Raw genomic sequence first — 23,928 nt, forward strand, 5'->3', positions numbered from 1 at the left:
TGCCCAGGGTAACACATCATCCCCACTCTTAATTCATGAACTTGGTTTCCACTCTTCCACTTTGCTCAGCAAGAGGAATGGTTCACTCAACAGTTCATTTTAACATCTAGTTTAATTTCTGTGACCAGCGTCTAGTGAAACAGCACAGCTCCCTAATCCCCATGGGTTTTCCCCTCTTTCCTTCTCTTGTTTTCTTTCTGGGATATGGGGCCTTAAGCTCAGAGCCCGCACTCTCGCCCAGCTTCCTGCCTAACACTGGTGCTGTGCTGCTTGAGCTATGCCTCTAGACCAATTTTTTTTTTTACTGGTTAATTGGAGATGGGATTTTGCAGACTTTTTTCTGCCCTGGCTGGCAGCCAATCACGATCCTCTGGATTTTAGCTGCTTCGTGAACTAATATGACAGGCATGAGCCACCAGCATCTGACTTTTCTTTTTTTAACGTAGGCATTCATACTATACGCTTCCCTATCAGCATTGCCTTGCTTGTGTATTGAGGGCTCTGGGAGGCTGTAATCTCATTTTCATTCATCTCTAGGAGCCTTTTTATTTCCCCCTTTACTTTCTTCAGTGACACACTAGTCATTCAACTACGCATTGTTCAGTCTCGATGTATTTGAATGTTCTCTGGGGTATTTTTTGCTGTTGAATCCTCATTGTATTCCTTTATGGTTCTGATAAGGACTTGGGTCAATATTCTTGCATTTTCTAACACCTGCTTTGTGTCCTAAAGCGTGATGTGACTTGAGCAGAGAGGTAAACAAGAGTGGCCTGACAGGAGGGCAGATTAGAAGATGTCGTGCACTGTCCAGGGCCGGGCCCTGGAGCTCAAGTGCCACATGCCTCAGCCACACAGCCACGGAACGTGACTGCCTCTAGAGAAAGGGCACGTAAGGAAACGCCAGGCAGTGAGGCTCACAGTGCCTGCCCCGACCTGGTCCGCCTCGTGTTCCTACAATAAAAGGACATAGGGAAACATGGGGAGCCACTGGGATATGGGGCCACCAGGAGAATGGGTCTGAGGAAGAGCAAGCCAGGGAGAGATACCCCAAAGAACCTGAGCCTGAGGCAGCCACAACACCTCTGGGATCTGGGGGGGGGGGGCGCTGCAAATTCATAAGGAGAAACAGGAGCTCTGTAAGTGGCATGAGACGTGGATGTCGTTGGGCGAGTGGCCAAATTATGGGGCTCCATACTCCTTCAGCAGCCCAGGTCCCTTGGACAGCCTGGCTCAGAACTCCAATCCTCACCTCTTCCACAGCCTGAACACCTTGGGTTGTTCCTGGCGAGTACAAGGGTGACATTTGGTTCCTCTCCTTCATGGGAAAGAGAAAGAAGGCCAGGAGAGGGTCAGGGTTGTGGGAAAGGTCAGAGGCTCGGGTTCAGGACTGGCCAAGCCCAGGACCAGGCTGGCTTCCCCCTGAGCTGATGCTCCGCAGCCACCTGTGTGAACGCAAGCAAGTCCACTGGGGACAGGCTCTGCTCCTCCCTCTGGCTTCCCATGAATGACCTGGTCAGGCCCACTCGTCTCCAGATCCTCTCCAGTGCAGGGACTACGGAAAGCAGGCCTTCATACAGGGGCCTCGCAGGGCCACGCAAGCGCTCCGCAGCATCTCCCACAGAGCACGCCGGGAAGAACTGATCTGCTTTTCTTACAACCCAGGAACTTATTTCCACGCTTCTCCCGCTCCTAGAACAAACCTACTAGCCTGCCAGGGGAATGCAAGGTCCTGGTCACACTGGGAAGGTGGTGTTTCCGGCACCACCCCGCCTGGAGAAAGCCAACAGCGCCCTCTGGCCTTCACTGGAAGGGCCACAGGTCTCACAGGACAGAGCTGTCCACTCCACGCCGGCCAAGGGGCTGAGAGACAGAAGGGATCTCCGGGCATGTGCCCTCCCTGCCTCAACTCTGAACTGGCCTTCATCTAGATCACCCCTGAAAAAGATGAGCAGACAAAAGCAAGGCGTAAAGGAACACACTGACAGTAGAAGGAGAGCCAGCGGTGCCCAGAGGGCTGCTGGAAACAAAGTGACATGTGATAGATGCTTAGAATCAGAGCTGAGAAAAACATGCATAGAAATAGGTGCTGAGAGGCTGGGAAGGTGGCTCAGTGGTAGAGCGCTTGCCTTGCATGCCGGAGGCCCTGGGTTCGATTCCTCAGCACCACATAAGAAAAAAGAAAAAAGCCAGAAGTGATGCTGTGGTTCAAGTGGTAGAGGGCTAGCCTTGAGCTGAAGAGCTGAGGGACAGTGCCCAGGCCCAGAGTTCAGGCCCCATGACCGGACCCAAAAAGAAAAAGAAAAAAGAAAAAAAGAAATAGGTGCTGAGCTAGAAGACTAAATAAAGGAATTCTCCCAAAAAATGTATAAGAAAGAGTCCACACACAAAATGATGAAATAAATAGGGGGCTGGGTTGTTGATTCAGAAAACAAAATAGCCACAAATCAGTTTAAGACAGCACGGGAGGCCGGGCTCCAGTGGCTCACGCCTGTCATCCCAGCTACTCAGGTGGCTGAGATCTGAGGATCACAGCTCAAAGCCAGCCCAGGCAGGAAAGTCTTATCGCCAATAAACTACTCAGAAAAAGCCAGGAGTGGTGCTGTGGCTCACGTGGTAGAGCGCCAACTTTGAGCACAAAGAGGCTCAGGGACAGAGCCCAGGCCCTGAGTTCAAGCCCCAAGATTGGCACACAAAAAAAATCACTCCGCTGTAGTTCTGGTTCTTTTTGTTCTGTGATCCTCTGTGTTATTCTGCTTTGTGCAGAGCGCGGCTCTCCCTCAAGCCCTCTGCTTCCTGGTTCAGCTCAATGGCGTCCCCACCTGCCAACCATTGGCCCCTCTGTTCTGCCCTGCTTTACAACTCTATCCCTGGTGTCCCTACATTACCTAGTTTGCTTTTGTTGTTGTTTTGTTTTGTTTATATGGTGGTCCTGGGTCTTGAACTCAGGGTCTGAGCACTGTCCCTGAGCTTTCTTGCTCAAGGCTGGCACTCTACCACTTGAGCCACAGCACCACTTCCAGCTTTGTGGTGGTTCATTGGAGATAAGAGTCTCATGGACTTTCCTGCTCGGGCTGGCTTTGAACCACAATTCTTGAATCTCAGCCTCCTGAGTAGCTAGGATGACAGGCATGAGCCACCGGTTCCCAACTGTAATCTAGTTGGTTGCTGTTGCTGTTTCAATACTTTTAAATTTGTGTTTAGTTAAGGTTAAAAGAACTCTACCAGAACAACAGGACAAGAAACTACATTTTAAAAACATATTTCATTATATCCATCATTTTCAGCAAAAGCGACTATCACTAATCCTGTTAGATAAACTCTCACAAGTGTTTATTTGTATCTGATAATGGAAATCACATTTTCCATTCATGGTATCAGGCTTTATGTTAAAAACTCTCTGTGATTTTTTTTTATTTGATTCTTTAATTTATTCAAAGTATGGGTTTTTTAGCTCAGATCCTGTATCAGCTGGGCAAATGCACGGGGACTCGAGCCACACACATAGCCTTTTTTGACTGTTAGGTTTTTGCCTTCCTTTTTACCTGGCCTCGTCCAAGACCACACATTTCCTGCCTGTACCTCCCTGACAGCCGGGCCCATAGCTGTGTGCTGGGAAAACCTCAGCCCCTGCTCGCTATGGGACCTCCTAACTCTGCCCCAGCCCTCCTCAGACCAGGACCCAATGGATTTCCTCTGAAGTAGTTGGGATTATAGACATAACCCACTGGGCCTGGTCCAAGACAGACATATAAGTCCCCTCACTAATGTTCCTCTTGTTCTTACTATTCTGTGCCAGGTTTTCCTGTTCTGACTTGTTTTGCTGCACATGTGTATTCTTTTTGTCATGTGGTGACACTACGGTGTGTTCATTAACAGCCTGTGGAAGGCTTGTGGGCTGGTTTCTGTGCTTCTGTTCCAGAAGACACTACCAGGAGCCCTGCAGTTTAAACCTCTGAACACTTTTATCACAGGTAGAAATAAGCAAGCCAGAAACATGTTTTTCCTCCATCTTATAAGCAGCCATGGAAAATATTTTTCTTCATCTTATAACAGTGCATTACAGGCTAGGCCCATAGGAAGAGAGAGCATAAAGAAATCGGGAGGAAAAGAAGGAAGAAGAACAAAGAAACTGAAGGTGCACTGACACCACAGAACTGGTAAGAGCTGTCCTGCACATCAGAACTGCATTTTAGCCTTTCCTCCAGGTTTGTTTCAGGACACTGTTAAGATCCTGTTCCTGGATGTTGGGTGGCTGGCACGATGCAGTGGTAACCATTTCCTCACTGCACTAATGGAAAGGTGAGCACACTGGTCTGACTGGTGCCCCTCCCACCCCCGGTGTGAGCAGGACCCTCCCCCCCCCCCCCCCCCCCCCCCGGGTGCAGCGCTTCTGCCACTCCCAGACTTCCCAGCCCCTTCACGGGCAGCTTCGGCCCTCCAGAGATACCACCAAATCCAGACATGTGTGGATTCTAACGTAAGTTCAATGTTTTGATTTTAAAATAAATATTTAATGGATACCTTGGTGATTTTAGGGAATAAGGGAGAATATTTAAAAGTGAGGAAAAGGGGCCCGGAACATGGCTCAGTGGTAGAGTACTCGCCTACCACCCATGAAGCCCTGGGTTCAATTCCTCAGCAACACATACACAGAAAATGGCTCAAGTGATGCTGTGGCTCAAGTGGCAGAGCATGAGCCTTGAGCAAAAGAAGCTCGGGGACAGCACCCAGGACCACACACACACACACACACACACACACACACAAGCATGCATGCACACACATTATTTTGTTTATGAAATCATAAGCTTATATTTTAACAGCTATGTCTCCCACACAAGATTCTCATTTTAAAATCCTGAAAAGACTGACATGAAATTCCTATTTGTTGCTATAAAGACTTTATAGGTAAGCAGTCGGTTCTGATGTTCTTCTACACCTGAGTATACTAATACTAATACACATGGGTATGAATAGTTCTGCTGAAGTGCTAATTCCAAACCCCTTTCTATGAAATCCATAAAGAGACACACAACAGAATAGTGTGAAAATATAAGTCTATGAAATCAAAGGATGTCTCATCAGCGGAGCCTCCTGAGAGGCACGGAGGCCTGGCCAGTCAGGGGTGCGCGGTCTCGGGGCTCTGGGGCCCTGCCCCAGCACCACAGCCCCCGCAGCCCCCGCAGCATGGCTCCCAAGGCCTGACGTAGCTTGCTGTTCCCCAGGACCAGGATGACGGAGTGGCCTGAGGGAAAAGCAATCCCAGTAGCCAGAGAAGACAGAATGAGAATATTCATATCTAGGAAATCGAAGGTCCAAAGCTGTAGGATGACAGACAGGATGAAGGCGACGGAGAGGAGGAAGAAGGCCACCCCGGTCTGCAAGGCCCTGAGGTGGGCTGTGGCGCTGGCATCTCGGGCTCCCCACACGACCTGCTGCATCTGCTGCTGGTGTCTCCGCAGGGAGATGATCAACAGGAGGATCACGGCCAGGGAGAAGATGAAGGGCAGGACCATAAATGCAGAGTTGGTGAGTAAAATACGTTTGGAAAACTGTGTGGAGGTCTTGCTACAGTGGAAATACGACATGTTCCTCATACAACCGCCGATGCTTTCGTCGAAGATAGCGTTTATCACAAGCACATTGAAAAACAAGGGGACCAGAGACATCACCAAGGTTGTTGAGACCACTTTCCGGACTCTCCACTTCAGGTAAAGAAAAGCAGAGCTGGAGAAATGGCCTATCTTGAGAAAGAAGAAGAAGCTGAGGTTGGTCGACAGCCAGAGGTTAAAATGATTGGACACAATCCAGGAAAAATTACTTATTCTTATTAAATGTATGTTTATTCTACCTGGGTAAGTAAAAGACAACAATATATTGAGCACCACTGACCAGAGCAGAACAATCCGGGAGAGCGCCAGGGCGGAGAGGAGTTGATCAACTTCAGAGATCCTTCTCCTCTTGACCAGGTCCACACCGTTCACCAGGGCTACGAATCCGTTCACCATGTTTCCGAGGAAAAACTCCACACTGACAACTATAATTATGCTGAGGATGCCGCTGTCCATTGTGGGTTAAGAGGATAGTACAGTGTCTGTGGGTACTGCCGAAGATTCGCGACTGCAGTCATAAAATGCTCGATGAGTGAAAACTCAGACAGGTCATCCCTTACCAGTCCCACGCACCTGACACCATGTCAGGAAAAGAGCCATTCTGGGGTCCTGCTTTCTTCATGAAATCCCTGCATCTTCCTAACAGCCCATGGAGCCCGGTCAAGACACCACACCCAGCAGAGGTCTGGCCTCTTGTAGTGGCCATAAAGGAAATGCTAAACATGCAAATAAAGACACATTTGTTTGCATGGCTTTGTTTCCTTTTCCCTTTGTCTGCATATTGGGACAGCTTGTCACCTTTGGGACAAGGGCTATTACAAAACGGCCATGTATCTAGTGAGTAATTAGAACATAAACTGGTGTATGGAGCCTTGCAAGTACTGAGGGTTTAGGTGGATGTCCAAGTTATGTACAGATATGTGTATTTACATGTGCATGTGTATGCTGACACATGTGTGTGTTTACATATGTGACGTGTGTGCACATGTGTATACATGTGGGGGATGCTCAGGTTGACTTCAGTCCAGGTCTTTTATTCTCACTCCTAGAGCTGCGAGTCTTCAAGGCTACTGTTGGGATGAAATCTCAGTTCTCACTCGCTGGAAAGCAAATGAAGGCATATTTCCTTTCATGGTGCTGCAGGTGTTATTCTCGTAATTTGTGTTTGTCAAGTTCATGTCAGCTAGTAAAATTTGGGGGCCTCATCTATTAAAACATATGCAAAGCATCTAGATTCGCGGGTGAGGTTGGTCATGGGGCACCCGTGTCCACACTCTCTTCATTTAATTGAGGTCCATAGGTGGCATCTTCTATCTGCATCAACGAGCTCCTCATCAGTCTTCCTCTGGTTCGTGTGGACAGATGGGATGTCTGCTTCCACCCATGCTTCCAGAATGGAGCACACCGCTGTTTTCACTCAGTGGAGTCACTCAGGGCAGAGCACGACCTGACTGCCACAGTGAAAACCTGAATATCCTCCCATTTTAAAGTACTATAAGGTACCAATTCTCCAGAGGCAAATTCAGTTGAAACAGTATCATAACCAGACGCTGGTGGCTCACACCTGTAATCCCAGCTACTCAGGAGAATGAGTAGGTTCATCTACTCACAGCAGGTTCAAAGCCAGCGCATGCAAGCTTCCTGTGAGATTCTTATCTCCTGTTAACTAGCAAAAACTGGAAGTGAAGCTCTGGCTCAAGTGGTAGAGTGCCAACTTTGAGCTGGGCACCAGTGGCTCATGCCTGTCATCTCAGCTACTCAGGAGGCTGAGATCTGAGGATTATGGTTCAAAGCCAGCCCAGGCAGGAAAGTCTATGAGACACTTATCTCCAATGAACCACCCGAAAACCAGAAATGATGCTGTGGCTCAAATGGTAGAGCACCAGCCTTGAGCTGAAGAGCTGAGAGACAACACTCAGCCAGAATTCAAGTCCCACAACCGACAAAAAAAACAAAAACAAGAGAGAGCTTGAAGCCCTGAGTTTAAGCCTCAATCCTGGCACAAGCACAGACACACAAACAACAGCATAAGCCATTTTTTGTGCATTGAAATTGGTAGATTAAAATGAAATATGATAACTACCTGAGAGAACGCAACTTCTGCATGTGAATCCATATTTCTAAGAGTGATAAAGTGTCTCGAGAGCTGGGTATGGCAGAATGTTTCAGTAAACCCCATCACTTGTGAGACTGAGACAGGAAAATAGAGAACATTTGAGGGCAGCCTGAGCTATATGGTAAAGCCCTGTCTCAAAGAAGAAAGTTCTAACAATTCTTAAATTTGAAATTAATAAATATAATCTAGGATCACAGTAATCAAGCAACCTGCCTATGAATTTTTAATTTCAATTTTATATTCAAAATTATGTATTTAATGTATATGATTTCTAACAGCCTGTAGTTGATATTTATTATTTGGTAATTTAGGTACATATCATAAACTATAAAACTTGCCCTTATGTATGTTAAATTATGGTTCTAGTTTAGTAACTATGCATTCATTCGCCATACGTATGTGTCTCTCATCTCAAAATGCTAATCCACAACAAAAATCCATATTATTCATTATTGCACGTGATCTACATTCATTTTCTTGTGTGTGAGGCAGTCAGATTACAGACCTCCCTATGTACCACAGAGGTCGCAGTGTACGGCTGCTGCTGTTTCCACATGGTATCTCTGTTAAATTGGTACAGCTACACATAACAGGAATACAAGCTCACAAGTATGGGAACTTCTTGCTTTCTCCGGATTATGCAGTGTTCTCCCCTCAAAGATCTATGGGCCCCAGTCCCACACCTCAGCCAGCGCAGCAGGGACAGAGAGGACACACACAGCCCCTTGCTACTCAGAATCGGCACCCAGGAGTGAGCAGAGGAGACCCATCCCGGACAGCCCGGAAAAACCTGGGGACCAAGGGTCTCCCCTGAAACATCGGGCTCCCAACCTTCACAAACACCAACACGAAGCATGCCAAGCGCAGCAGGAGATAGGCGATGACAGGGTACAAGGCCTGGACGTGGGCCACGGTGCTGATGTCTCTGTGCCCTCGGGTGCTGAACTTCATCACCTTCAAATGGCTCCACAGGGAGAAGACGGGCAGGAGAAAAGTCGTTGGGGACACAGAAAAGCACCAGCACGGACACAGGGTTGGGGAAGGAGAGGAGTCTGAGGGATGCGCCCCAAGTTGCCTGAACTGTCAGTGATGTTTCTTTCCATCTCATCCACGCAGACAAGCGATGGACACATCCAGGACCATCACGTTCACAAGCACCGGGGCCAAGAACAGCAGTGGGGTCACAGACACAACTTTCTCAACTCTAAATTCAGGAAGACAAAGACAGAGCCAGAGAAGGTGGTTATCTTGAGAAAGTAAAAGATGCTGAGGCTGGTGGTGAGCCACATTGCTGAGATGGCTGGTCAGCATCCAGGCGAAGTAAATCCCTCCCATCGTCATCCCTGCCTTCCAGAAGGCTGCAGAAGGAAGCACGGTCACCACCCATCCAGCGCCACCACCCAGAGCTGAGCGATTCTGAGGGCCAGCGCTGTGAGGACTCGGTCCCCCAGGGAGAGCACCCTTCTCCTGACCCGGTCCGTGCAGTTCACCAGGGCTATCGACCCATTCACTAAGTGCCCCGCTACAATTTCCACCATCAGCACAACTATGAGTGTGCGCAGCAGGGCAGTGTCCATTCTCTGTGCAAGGTCAGTTCCCAATGTCACTGCCCTGTGTGTGTCAGTGCGCTCACCACCGGCGGCCTGTGTGGATCTTTCAACATGCACCACACACTCCCCTGAAAAGAACTTCTCCGTGCAACATCAAACACGCAAGAACCAAAGTTCCCTAAGGATCCGGTTCAAGCATTTCATTACATACACTCGCAGCTTCCCGATGCATACATTAAGTTCATACGGGGATTGCCCAGTTAACAAGCTGTATTCCAGGGTATTTTGTACAGCTCCAGGAAATGACAACACAGTCTCACATTATAGCATGTAAATATGGAAGTGTTTGTTTTTTGGGGGGGGGTCCGGTCATGGGGCCTGAACTCTGGGCCTGGGTGCTGTCCCTCAGCTCTTCAGCCCAAGGCTAGCACTCTACCACTTGAGCCATAGCGCCACTTCTGGCTTTTTTTTTTTTTTTTTTTTTTTTTGCTTATATGGTGTTTAGGAATCGAACCCAGGGCCTCGTGCATGCAAGGCAAGCGTTTTACCACTGAGCCACCTTCCTACCCCCTATGGAAGTGTTTATTAACATACTTTTTTCTCTCTATTTTTTACATCCATAATTTGATTCCTTGAATTCTGTGTCAACATCTAGTGCGTTGGGGTCCCTGGGTAAGGGTCACAAAATCACCAGGACACAGGGCATGCAGAGTGCAAACAGCAATTGCCACTGCATGCCATGTTTTATTGTTAGTGGGTATTTAAAGACAAGCAAGCATGATCTTTGTCAAGATTTAGTCAGGAGACATTCACACAAAAAATTTTAACAGATACATTTTTACTTAACCTATGAGACAATGTCTTGGTATATTATTATCTAAACTGTTTTAGAGCAAGCTTAAACCACTTCTCCAATCTCAGGAAAATGCTTGACCAGTTGTTCATCTATGTTTAAGGAAGCAGAAGAGCTACTTCCTCAGTTCCCAGGAGTCTGTGACATGTGTTTTGAGATAGGGAGAGAGAACATTTTCCCTCTCTAGCCTGGCATTGCAAGAGCTTTCCTAATCCCAAACACAGTCCTCAGATAATCCTGAGGCTGGAACCTGCATCATTCTGCCCCTTCATCATAGACCCTGAGTCTTCACAGTTTTGCAGTTAGCATTTAGTGCTGTCTGCTTCACAGGCTGCATCTATCTCCACAACACACTCTTGTTTTAACTTTTTATTGTTATGATAAAGGTGATACATAGAAGGTTGACACTTACATGAGTCAGGTCACGAGTACGTTTCTTTTTTGGACACAGTGTCCCCTTCCCTCACTGTGTCCCAGGTTTTCCCTCCCATCCCTATCCACGAGTCCTGCAGTTCATTTTCAACATCACATCACACGCTTGATGTACTTGTTTGTGAATAGTATGTCTTCTGCCCTGAAAAAAAAAAAAGTTTGAATTTGGGTAAGACTGTAACCTCAATGCAAAACCAGAATCATGAAGGAAAAAAAAGCAACCTGCAGATTGGTGATTGGCTTGCAGTCTTAGGAATTTTATAACTTGCTCACTCACTAATGGAATATTAACATGTGTCTGCTTTTTGGTATCAGAAGTCCATACTCAACAGTACAACTTAATCTGAGAGGGGGTTTGGAATGAAAGTTGAAGGATGGGACCAACAAATCAGGAATACAGAGGGAGCTTAGGAGGAAAAAACAAAATGTTTAAAAGACTATCTCAATTCTCACATCCCCCCCCCAACAAAAGTCCTTTTTAAATTTGTGAAATAGAGTAAGTAACTTTCCTACCTGCATCTGTAAACCTAGAACAATATGTGTATCAGGTCACAACTGTGGCTCTTTCTTCCTTATTCGTACTCCAGAAATCATCATTTCTAAACCTTTTTCCCATTTGTCATAATTCTAGTATTCGTCAGTCCTGTGGATGGCACACATATGCCAATGCTACCAAAAACATGTTTGCCACGCTGGACTTTATTACGTGCACATCTTCGTAATAAAAATTCAGTTTATTTTGAATCAAGCACAAAATAAGTATTCATTTTAAGAGATATACAGTTATACAATGCACAAATGAGAATGCTTTCATGACAGTTCATACAAGGTGTCATGCATACTCTAGAACACATGGTATATGGTGGCTTTTGTGTAACCCTAGCACCGTGCTTATCACTAATGGATTTGGTAAGAAGAGAGGGAAATGGGCAACATCCTTCATTAATAATAACACATCTCTAACAGGTTCTATCAGGAAGGATGGGGAGAGGATTTCTCGTCAGCTACCTTTAGAAAGTATTTCAAAACAGTCTGTGGTGTTAGGTGTCCATCATCCCCACCCACAATGGGCTGAGGGAAGGGATCTTGAGTTCAAGTCCAGCCTGGGGTATGTAGAGAGAATCAATCTCACGGACTCTTGAGGCTGCAGGTTACTGATGGACACTGGGTAACTATCACTGACAAAAGGAGATGGTAGCTTTATCCACAACACTAAATATTTTGCATGAGCAAGCCATTCCATTAAAGTAGCAAAAATAAAGGAATTATAAATTGCAGTGAAGAAATAAAGTAATCGTGGTAAAGAATTATGTGCATGATGTGTTCTTTTTTATACCCAGACAAGAGAACGAGGTGGACACAGAGCCGCACGCCTGAGGGACAGGAATGATGGTCCATCTGTCTCAACTTTGTTTCCCAGAATTAGGACGCACTAGTGGACTGAAGGAAAAATAACTTTGGCCACACAGAGGGAAAACTGGAAGCTGCCAAGCTTCCGTGCAAGGGACAGAACGGAAGCCGTGCAGCAGCAGGAGGAAGGTGGGCATGGGCTGCAGGGCCCGCCATCCTGGGGAGAAAATGTTAATGGCTCCAAGATCTCTTCCCCCGTAGTTCAACCCTGAAGTGAAGTAGCCAATCAGCTAGTAGGCATAGGGAACTATCTTCATCTATTTCAGAATTGATGGCGTGTTATTGATTCAGGAGAAGTTTTCAGTACAACTAATACCTACATTTTATTCCTGGAAGCTGTTATATAATCACTGTGTCAAATCAACCACAATTTCCACCGTTCAGAAGCCTCAGGCAGGAGGACAGAGTTGGAAGCCACATCATGCATGAGACACTGTCTCAAAACAACAACAAAACCATCATTATCTATAGTGGTTGTCCTGTTTGCATAATTCTATAGGCACTTATATACCGTTACTTCAAAAGGAAGCAAAACCGAACTCTGAAGCATCCATCTGATCTTGCAGAAATTAAAGCAAATATATGATTACAATTCTCTTCTCACCCATACGTTTTTAGTAGTATTACTTTGAACACACTTTTGACATCTAAGGAAAAAGATGTTTTTCAAGACACATTGAACAACCAGCCTTACTTCTTTCTGAGGAACACTTCACTATGCTCTCAGTGACAAGACTATGCAATCACCAGCAGGATACACTGTCTACGGGCACTGAGAAGCAGAACTTACAGCAGAAAGTGTAAAGACAAGGATCAAATCCAGCCTGGGCCAGGAAAAAAAGCAAGATCTGATGTCAAAAACACCTGGATCAGAAAGGGCCGGAAGCACAACTCAAGTGGTGTAGCGATGGCCTAACACGCATAAAATCCTGTGTTCAATCTATCTATACCCAAAATAAGCTAAAACGTGTTGTGGTACAACACACAAAAAAATGAGAAATCGGATCTACTTCCTAATGTAATATCTACTATATCTATTACATCTAATAATAATATATCAATAATGATATATGCCTTCTGAGAATTATTGAATTTGAAGCTTCTAAGATAGCAAGAAAGCAAGGCTAATCATTCTTGGGAATTTTTACAATATTACTAAATTGAGACTTATTTGAAGTCATACATTTAGAATGTTAGATTTCCAACAGTCTTGTTTTACTCTCTGCTTCTAATCTAAAGGTTTTGGAGGAAGTGGCGCTGTAGCTCAAGTGGTAGAGCGCTCGCCTTGAGCTGAAGAGCTGAGGGACAGCGCCCAGGCCCAGAGTTCAAGCCCCACGGCCGACAAAAAAAAAAAAAAAAAAAAAAAAAAAAAAAAAAAAAAATAAAGGTTTTGGAATGTTGTATATATAAAGTTTACTTTTATTTGCATAGAACTATATGAATCTGTTTTTTTTAATTTAATTTTATTTTATTTGTGAACATACTGTACAGAGGAGTTACAATTACATGGGCAGGATAATGCATACATTTCTTACCAAGCATTGCAGCCTCCTCCTTTGTTTACCCTTCACATTCCTTCCCAGCCTCCCCCCTCCCCCCCAATCCCAATCCTTCTCCTTCCCCCCCCCTTCTCCCCCCCCCCCCCCGCACCGACGTTGTAAAGCTCATTTTGGACATGACAACTTGTACTTCTCATTGTTGCAACAGGTCCACCTGTATCCTTAAACAACTGGTTTTTCCCCATCTCCTCCACAAGTTATACTGACATCAAATATAGTGAAAGCAGGGGTTATACTGTGGGGGAGGGACATACAAAGCAACAAAGAGATAATCTTATAAATGCGTTAGAAACACAATGAATCTGTTTTTTATGTCTCATAGGCAGGCATATACACAGATCTTGCATATTGTTAGTTTCTCAGGTTGAAGATGCACACAAAACTCAGTGTCTGTGACCATAGGAAACTGTTCCCTGTAAGAATTCTGCACTGATATTCCTCTGTGTATCTTGTAGCATAGATACTTCTCAAAGGTTGAGGTGTGTTTGGCTACTCTTAATCTAAGCACACAATTTGTAAAATTCATACAGACACAGACCACAGAAACAGTTCACTACAAATTGATTTTCTCCATCGTATGCACACTGATCCCTGAAATTCAGAAAGGTCCTAAGAGTTCCAAGCCTTTGGCCCTGGACCTCAGCCTCCACAGCACCGACAGAGAGGTCCGTCTCAGCTTCTTGTTTTCAGGAATCAAGATGAGCGAGTGCCAGGAATGGAAAGCCGCTGCAGAACCCTGATCAATCCAAATGACCAATCGCTCCCCAGAAACATAAAGCTCTGAAACACTGTAACAAGGGAGAGTAGGAACACGGTGTCCAGGAGCAGAGAGGACATGACCGTCCGCAGGGCTCGGATGTGGGCTACAGTGCTGGTGTCTCTGGATCCAGGGGTGCTGTGCTGCATCCTCCCGAGGTGTTTGCATAGAGAGAAGGCCAGCAGGAGAAACGTTTCAGGGACACGGTAAAAGGAAGGAGCAGGAACCCAGAGTTACTGAGCGAGACGACAGTGGGAATCTGTGTGGAGGTCTCTAGACTGGAATTGTAAGTCATAGACCCAATGATGCAGATATTGATGCCTTTGTCAGCAAATACAGTATTTAAAACCAAGAAGATCAGAGACACCAGCTGTGCCATTGAAACCACTCTTTCAACCTTCCACTTTAGATGGAGGAAAAATTGGCCATCTTGAGGTAAGAGTAGAGTCTGAAGTGATTGGCCACTACCCAGATGACATTAATGGTTCTTAATGTACACCAAGAACTTTTCAAAGCTGGGCACAGGAAAAGCGTTGCCACACTTAAAATGGCTACCCAGAGAAGACCCAGCCTGGAGATGGCCCGTGCAGTGAGGATCTGGTCTACAGAAGCTCTCTTTCTTCTCCTGGCCCAATCCCTGCACCTCACCAGGGCTACGAGCACTTTTCCTGAGCTTCCTATCATGGGTCTCACAACAAAAAGAAGGTGCTCACCAAGATGTCATCCATTGTCTGGAAAAGAAAGCCTCAGCTTATCACTGCTGAAGACTTATGACTGCATTCATTTTTCTGCTATTTATATTTGCTCATTGACAAACAAAAATCTCACATTAACATCTCCTGTACAATGCCAAGCCAGGAAGCATGAAGACTTTCTAATGACGAGGTTCATCGTTACCATCATGGAAATACTGCATTTTCCCACGTGGCCCAGCTGAGCTCGATCACAATGCCATCTGTCTTACACAGAGCAACCTGAAACCTTTGGTTTGCTAACATGCAAACAATGACATTTGTTTGCATTGTATAGGTTTTGTTTTGGGGGTGTTCTGTTTTGTTTTGTTTTGTTTTGTCTAAGGATTTAGTCTAGCAACATGAATTCCAGGGGAAAAAGTGGAATTGTAACAGACATTAGAGCCAGTAACAGGAATAAGAACTAGTACATGAAATTTCCTATCTATTGATGATTTATCTAGAATTAAAAGTTAAGTGTGCTAACCAGAGCTCTTCCTTCTTGAACACTACCTAGAAAATTCAAATCCTTTCCAAGAGTAAATCAAATATTCCGAATTAAGATGGACCAGCTCCAGGAATTCCTGGCTCTCAAACAATTACTATCTCAAGTACCACTTGTCTCTGAGAATGTTCTCTTTCCTTTTTTTTCTGATGACTCAGAGTTTCATGCTTGCTAGGTGGGAAGTTGACCACTTAAGCCACGTTAACATTCTGTAGTAAAGAATCTCTATTTTGGGGGGCCAGGGAGTCTGGGATGGCCTGAACTGTGGTCCTCCTACTTACATCTCTTAAGTAGCTGCAATTATAGACCCACCATCACGCCTGGCAAAAGTATTCTAAATTGCTCTTCTATTCAGAACAATGGGTTTGCTGCATCTGATTTCCAAGTCTATATGTTATTCTTCATTTCTTGTCTGAAACTATAGGACACAAGCTAGATTATAAAACTCTTTTATGGACAATTGTATCTGGATCTCCATCATATTAGGTACATACAATTATACGGTTTCAATTTGCAATATCTCATATGCATTCTATGTACATGTATGTCTTATATATTAAAATCTTTAAAAGTTTAATGGTAGACACAAAATTATGTTAATACTGTGAATTCTTATATTTAAATATTTGTTATAACTTGAGTTTATAGTCATACTTGCATTTTTTTACCAAACTTATAGTATGTATAGTGCTTAATCCAAACAGACTTTTATAAAATTCACAGTGGCATGCAATCGAAGAATAACTGAAAACCATAAATTTCTATTTTTTGAGTTTCTCATGGCCGGCATCATTTGTTCACACCTGCAATCCTAGCTTCTCAGGAGGCTGAGGTCTGAGAATCAATTTGAAGCCAGCCCCGGTAGGAAAGTTCAAGAAGCTCTTCTCTCCCATTAACCATAAAAAAGCCAGAAGTAGAGCTGTGGTTCAAGTAGTAGAGTGCTAGTCTTGAGCTAAAAAAAGCTCAGGGACAGCACCCAGGCCCTGAGTTCAAGCCCAGGTCTGGCCCAAACACAATCTTTTTTTTTTTTTCTTATGAACTGACTTTCCTCTAGAAGAACAATATCCCTGGAATGGCCTAGGAGTCTGAGGGCTCCAGGCCTCGGTCCATGCCCCTCAGCCACCGGAGCATGGAGAGAGAGGCCCCTCGCAGCCTTCTGGTTGCCAGAATGAGAACAACTGTGTGTCCTGAGGGAAAGGTGGTTCCAATGACTTCCAGAGGCAAAATGATCCTATCTTCCTGCAGAAACTTGGAGTTCCAGAACTGCAAAAGAAGAGACAGGAAGAAAATGGCGTACAGGAGGAGGAAGGCGACTGTCATTTGCAGGGCTCGGACATGGGCCACAGTGCTGGCATCCTTGGGTCCTGGGACATGGTGCCACATCTTCTTGTGGTGTTTCCACAGAGAGAAGATGAGCAGGAGAAACACTGCCAGGGACACGGTAAAGGGTACAAATGTGAACACTGTGATGGTGCAAAACACCAGTGTGGGAAACTGAGCAGACTTACTTGAACTAAAGCTGTAGGACACGTTGCTCAGATACTCTTCGGTCCAGACACCGTCATGTACATTTAGAACTACAATGTTCAAAAGCAAGAGGGCCAGAGACACCAGCAATGCCCCCAACACTACCTTTCTAACTCTCCATTTTAGATAAAGGAAAATGGAGTTGGAAAAGTTGGCTATCTTGAGAAAATAATAGATGCTGAGGATGGTGGCGAGCCAGATGCTAAAATGGTTGGTAATGGTCCAAGTGGTGCTCATCGCTCTTAGATTTTTTCTAGTGGCCATCAAAGCTGGGTACACCAGGAGGCTCATGAGGAAAGACAACAGCATAGCAAGTCTGGAGACTGCCAAAGCCAGCAGGATTCGATCCACCGGAGAGATCTTCCTGCTCTTCCTCCAGTCCATGCAAGCCACCAGCGCCATGAATGTATTGCCTAAAAATCCTACAATGAGCTCCACACTTAAAGCGAGCATGAGCATGACCTGCAGGACACCACCCATTGCCACTGGGAGGGGGCCTCCACAGCCTCTACTCTGCTGAGGACTCTCTCCTGGCCTCTTCTGAAGCGCAGTGCGGATCTGATTCCTGAAAATTCATGGCGTAACTCACTCACGGTTAGAAACTCCCACCTGCAGTATCAGTCAAGAAAACAAGATTTAATCACCGGTCCATTCCAAGCCAGGCCCTGGTGGCTCACGCCTTTAATCCTAGCTACTTAGGAGGATCTGAGGATCATGGTTCCAAACCAGCCTGGGCAGCAAAGTCTGTGAGACTTTTATCTCCAATTAACCACCAAAAAGCTGAAAGCAGAGCCATGGTAGAGCACTAGCTTTGAGCAAAATAGCTCAGGGACATCGCCCAGGCCCTGAGATCAAGCCCCAAGACACACACACACACACACACACACACACACACACACACACACACACACACACACACACTCGGTTGATTCATAGCTTTCTTCATGAAAATGCCTCAGTTTCTCAGAAAACCCAAACAAGCATCACTGAGATATGTACCTCACACACAACAGCCTGGAGTCTTTGTAGCTGACAAGAAGGAAAAGCTGAGTTCTCATGCGCCAACATGAAATATAAAGATATATTCATTAGTATTGTCTTACTGTTTTACATATTATAGTTAGACTAGTTGATTTCTGGGTCAGAAACCACAAAATGGTAACTCTTAATAGGCAACAGAATCTCAACTGATATATGGAACTTCATAAGCACTGAATTTTTAAGCCCTTCTAAATTAGGTCTCTGCAGGAAACTATGCACATATATTCCAAAGTGACTTCTACACCAGAGTTTCAAATAAAATCACACAGATCTTAAACCCTCAAATATGTAGCCAGACACCAGTGTCTCACACTTATCATCCTAGCTACTCAGCAGGCTGAGATCTGGAGATCACAGTTCAAAGCCATCCCTGGCAGGAAAGTCCATGAGACTCTTATCTCCAATAAACCACTAGAAAACTGGAAGTGGTGCTATGGCTCAAGCAGTAGAGTACTTGCATTGAGCTGAAGAGCACAGGGACAGCGCCCAAGCCCAGAGTTCAAGACCCAAGACTGACCAAAAAAAAAAAAAAATGTGGCACTAAGAATAGTTATTTTTGGTTTTTACTTCCTTCGCTTTTGAGAAGGTCATGAGTATTCATATCTACATGCCATTATATAAATATACACGTATATCTATCCAAATTTTATTCATTTTCCATTTCAGTCATTCAGGCTTTCCATTTGTTCATTATGCATTAGGTTCATGTTTACCACTGTGGTAGTTAATAAAGATATCGTGTAAAATTGCTTTCAAGTATAATGAATGCAGTATTAATTCATTCTGTACATTTATGACAATCTCATGTGTGTGAGGATTTTTGCATCTTCTTGTGCTACGGGACCATCACTGGGGCTCAGCCTTCTCAATCACTGCTTCTCCCCTGCCTGACTTCTCGGTGGAAAGCAAACCTTCAGATTTCATCCACCTCCTTTCAGCTCTCTCCAACCTCTGCCTTGTGACCAACTCTACAGACGTCAGGACAGAGGAAGGATGCTGCCTGGGCAGCACAGGGCATGAGCAGGGCCCACCTGGACAGCTGGGCATGGTGACGCTCACCGGCAACTCCCGCACTTGGACTGCACAGGCAGGCCAGCCTGGGAAGCCTGGTCTCAAAACAAAACCACCTCAGGTATTGCAGAGAGACATGGAATATTCCAGGGACAAGGGTAAACCACAATCTCAGTCCCATGAAACAAGGCTGGGTAAAGAAAGCAGAGCCCAAATACCATGAAGATGTCTCGTGAATGCCCAACATTGGGGGAAAGATATATGAAGAAGACATAAATCCAATTTTTTGTTCACAAAAACTACTTAGAAGCACAAGTATATGGCCATCACGGCTTTGCTCCGCCCAAGAAACCGAGCAGGAAAGGAAGCAGAGGTGAAGCTATGTAGAGTAGATGCTATCACTGGAACTCATAGGCTTCTGGTAGAGACAGGGCCTGCTTGGGTCCAAATCAGCGTGGCACTTCCCCCTGGGGAGCGTCTCTGAGCCTCGTGGTTCATCCACAATGCAGAATAATCCATTTCCCAGGAGAAGGATGCGGGACGGCTTACCTTGCACCTGAGTTCCTGTGTGTCTCGGATACCCACACTCATTCCTGTTCTATCAGCAGCCCGTGCAACCTACGCGCTGCCCTCCACGGCATGGCGCTCACACTGTGAGCAAGAGCACCTCGTGAAAGACCACGAGCGAATCAGATGACGCAAGGCAGAAAAGCAGACATGTCGGTGCTGCTCCCAGTAAACCTTGGCCAGTGGAAAATAGAAGATCAAGGAGAAATAAACTCTCAAATCATGACGCCATATCTCTTCCAAGGACCCAGGCTGGGTCTTGGTTTCTTCTTGGAACTTCTGGGAAGTTCTTGGGAGTCACAAGTCAATGCGCTGACCAGCTTGCTGCCTCTCAGCTGAGTGTGGTGTCGACAGATGCTTCATCACCACCATTATGCTTGTCTCCATGTCTGCATCCCCCCCCCCATTTCTGTACAGGTTTGTCTTTGCAGAGAAATGTTACCATTTTAATCCCAGACACTGGGTCTGGTCTTACCAACCCTAAGTTAAGATATGCACCGAACTGTACAGTTTCCTGTGTATGCACGGAAACACCACTGCCCTAGAGCCAGGCTTCAGCCATGGCCCTCCGTCCTTCATCCTGTTTACAGACATCTCTCCACTTGTGTTAAATCTAATACTCCTCCGTACTACTTATGTAACACATTAAACTCACCATAAATACTCATGTTACTCTTGAACTTTATTCCTTGCATATTGTATAATTCTGTTTACTCTGTATTTAAAAGGAAATACTTTTTAATAAAGTCTATCTCAAACATTTATCTTTGATAAAAGGCTTAGATTTGAATGCTCTTGCCATGCAAGAACAGTTCAAACAGTGAAATCCAAACGTATGTTCACAGAAATATGTGATATGAAGTACAGGGGAAAGTACTTGGGACTTCCTACAATCATTTTAGCAGCACATAAATATCGATTGTAAATGCTTCAAGTAAAGGAAAACAGAGTAGAAGAGTGACTCACAATTCTGAAAATGTCCTACCAGATCTTGTAGAATTATTTTTGAGATTAAAAATGATTGTTATCAATAATCTTATATTGTTTCATACATGTGCACACATCTTCACATGTTCTTTTATTTAACACACATAGGTAGAAGATCTACTATGTGTATCCTTAGAAATTTCTTATCTTAAATACATATGGTCTGGAAACAGTTGTAGAAACAAAAAATGTTATAGACTCCATCCATTTAATTTTTCCCAAAATTCCTATTTGTCTCCATTATTCACCTAGGGACTTGAAATTTTCCATTCTTTCAGCCAGCACCTCACCTGGGACACAACGGACAGAAAGGCCTGCTTCAGCTTCTTGTTTGCCCAAATCAGGATGCATGAATGGCTTGAAAGATAGATGCTACCAGCAGCCTGATAAAGCAAATTGACTGATTCATGTAGTGGCTTATTATAATACCAGCCTGATATGATTACAGAGAAGGTATACAGAGCAAATAGCAAGAGGAAGGAGGTGGTGGTTTGCAAAGCCTTCACATGGACTTTGGTGCTGGGATCTTGGGCTCCTTTGCTATAGAGCCTCATCTTCCTGAAATGTTTGCACAGGGAATAGATTAACAGCAAGACACAGATCAGTGATATAAGGAAGGGTATGCTGCTTCCAAGAGTGAATACAGTCATATTCGAAAGGTGTATTGTGTCCTTCAGCTGGCTCTTCCATGTCACATTTCCTTCATAGCTATCCAACACATTTTCTACATATTCCATTGTAAAACTAACTGATAAAAACATCAACATCCCCAACAATATCATAACCATAATGCTTTTAACTCTCCTCTTCAGATGAAGAAATAGAAGACTGGAGAAATTAGCTATCTTAAGCAAATAAAATATGCTTAGTATTGTTGCAAGCCAAACACTAAGATGGTTGGTTACCACCCAGGAAACATGGTAAATAATTGTTCCTTGTTTCCTACATGTTCCTGTATTTAACACAGTTAAACAATACTCCATTACTATTACCCAAAGCAAGCCAATCCTGGAGATAGCCAAGCCAGTGAGAATTCCATCCGCAGCAGAGATCTTTTTTCTCTTAACACAGTCCATGCTGTTCACCAGAACTATGAAGGCATTGGCTAAGTTTCCAATGACAAATCCCGCTATTACAAAGAAGGAAGTAATGCATGCTAGTAAATTCATATCTGAAAAGAAAACATAAGGCAGGCCCATTATGACTAGATCACTCCTCTTGATTCTTCTAAATCACTGGCCTTAAACTCTGTGTCTTTGACTTACAGATGTGTGCTGAGGATCTTGTTTTTCTTAATTCAATGATCAATATTAGGCAGCAAAATACCACAGTGTTTTAGTGGGTGAATTAAATCCTATACTTATGGAAAAACATGCTCAAATGAACTTCCCGTGTCTGTTCAGGTTACATACCTGTGTCCCTGCAGGAGGCTGGGACAGCTCACAGTTGACGCTGGAGTGGAAATTGCGTTCTCATTTGCTAGCATGCAAATACAGCCATATTCTATTTCTTTGTTTGCAATTTTGTCCTTGTTCAAACTTTCCCTGATTTGTGTTCATCGACTTTGGTTGTTTGCTAGTAAAATTTTAGAAATCAATACATACAGCATGGAGTAATTTAGAATCACCACCACTATGAGTTCATTTGTGCTAAGATTTATGTAGAATGAGTCCCATATTCTTCTATCAAAAACCCACATTTTCCTTGAGAACCCTAGGCAGACCGGTAACGAATACCCTGTGTAATGGTGTTGTTTCCACGTTCACAAGCTTGTCCATGGAAGTACATGTGCGCATGCACACACAGTTCATAGGTAGAATAATGTTCTGTAATCTCCAAGATTGGAAATGTGTTTCAGGGATATCATGATGGTTGTAAAAGTCATTTGTTTATCCCCTTCAAGCTTATTTTAACCCATTATTATTTTTCAAAACAATCTCTCAGCCTGGCCCCGGTGATTCACACCTATAATCCTAGCTGCTCAAGAGACTGAGATCTGAGAATTGTGGTTTGAAGCCAGCCTGGACAGGAAAGTTGTGAGACTCTTCTCTCCAAGTGACCACCAAAATCCAGAAGTGGAACTGTGGCTCAAGTGGTAGAGCAGTTCTTGAGTTAAAAAAATACTCAGGAATAGTGCCAGGACCTGAGCTCAAGACTCAGGACTGGCACAAAAAAAAAGAAATAAAGAAAAGAAAAGAAAAACTAGTATTACTGTTTACCATTTTGCTAAAAGGTTTCTTTTACCTATTTAATTTTATACAATTATTTCATTAAAATAGTAAAACAATGAAAATAATAAAAAGCAATTTCACAGCCACTTATATACTACAGAACCACAGCAACAAAAATGGCAGGGTACTGGCATAAAAACAAACATGAAGACCAATGGAATAGAAGATTCAGAAACAAATCCATATAGATACTGTTATCTCAATTTGGACAAAAGATCCCAAAAGATTCATTGGAGAACAATGATTGGAGAATGTTTGGAGAACTGGCTATCTACAAATAAAAGACTGAAAAATAGACATCTTTCTCTTGTGTTGTACTAAATTCAGTTCAAAGTGGATCAAGAGTCTTGACATAAGATCTGAAAATCTGAAACTACTACAGGAAAGAATAGGTGAAACACTGAAACATACTGTCATAAACAAAAACTTCCCAATATTACTCTCATAGAACAGCAAGGATTGGAAAATGGGATTGCACCAAACTACAAAGCTTCTGCAAAGCAAAGGAAATGCTCACTCAACTGAAAAACCAGCTCACAAGATGGGAGAAATCTTATCAGGTTGTACATATGACAAAGGTTAGTATCTAGAACATACAAGGAGGTCAAAAAAAATAAAATTCCAGAGTCAACCATCCACTTCATAAATGGCAAATATTGGACAATTGTCCAATAAGTACCTGAGAAATGCAAACCAAAATGAAACAGATTTTTATCTCTAGTCTGAGTATCCATCATCGAGAACCTGCACAACAAATAATGCTGATAAAGAAGCCAGGAAAAAGGACCCCTTACACACTGCTGGTAGGAATGTAAATTGTGCAATCACCATGAAGCATGGAAGGTCCTCAAAGAAACCACACAGAGAACTCCCTTATGACCCAGCAATACCTTTCTTGGGCATACAGCCAAAGGAACATGTCAGGACGTAATAGAGGCTCTTGCACACTTGTGCTCATTGAAGCACTAGTCAAAAGTCAAGCTGTGGAAACTGCCCAGACGTACAGGTCCTAGGTTCAGTCCATGCTCTCCCAAGAGAG

At 44.3% G+C, this 23,928-nt stretch overlaps 2 protein-coding genes across 2 annotated transcripts; both read right to left on the reverse strand.

The window, feature by feature from the left end:
- Positions 1–5,081: 5,081 nt before the first annotated feature.
- Positions 5,082–6,068, reverse strand: LOC138805086 (taste receptor type 2 member 125-like). The gene has a single exon (XM_069989670.1). The coding sequence runs from the start codon at positions 6,066–6,068 to the stop codon at positions 5,082–5,084; it is 987 nt and encodes a 328-aa protein (XP_069845771.1).
- A 14,838-nt stretch (positions 6,069–20,906) lies between these two features.
- On the reverse strand, positions 20,907–21,827 carry LOC138805057 (taste receptor type 2 member 20-like). The gene has a single exon (XM_069989607.1). It carries the CDS (start codon positions 21,825–21,827, stop codon positions 20,907–20,909), a length of 921 nt encoding a protein of 306 aa, XP_069845708.1.
- Between the last annotated feature and the right edge of the window lie 2,101 nt (positions 21,828–23,928).

This window comes from Dipodomys merriami, unplaced genomic scaffold (genome assembly GCF_024711535.1).
Source record: "Dipodomys merriami isolate MVZ:Mamm:240054 unplaced genomic scaffold, mDipMer1.0.p SCAF_384, whole genome shotgun sequence".
Taxonomy (NCBI): Eukaryota; Metazoa; Chordata; class Mammalia; order Rodentia; family Heteromyidae; genus Dipodomys; species Dipodomys merriami.

Coding starts and splice junctions, on each gene's coding strand:
- LOC138805086 (XM_069989670.1), bottom strand. CDS start 6,068: ATGGACAGCGGCATCCTCAGCATAATTATAGTTGTCAGTGTGGAGTTT.
- LOC138805057 (XM_069989607.1), bottom strand. CDS start 21,827: ATGAATTTACTAGCATGCATTACTTCCTTCTTTGTAATAGCGGGATTT.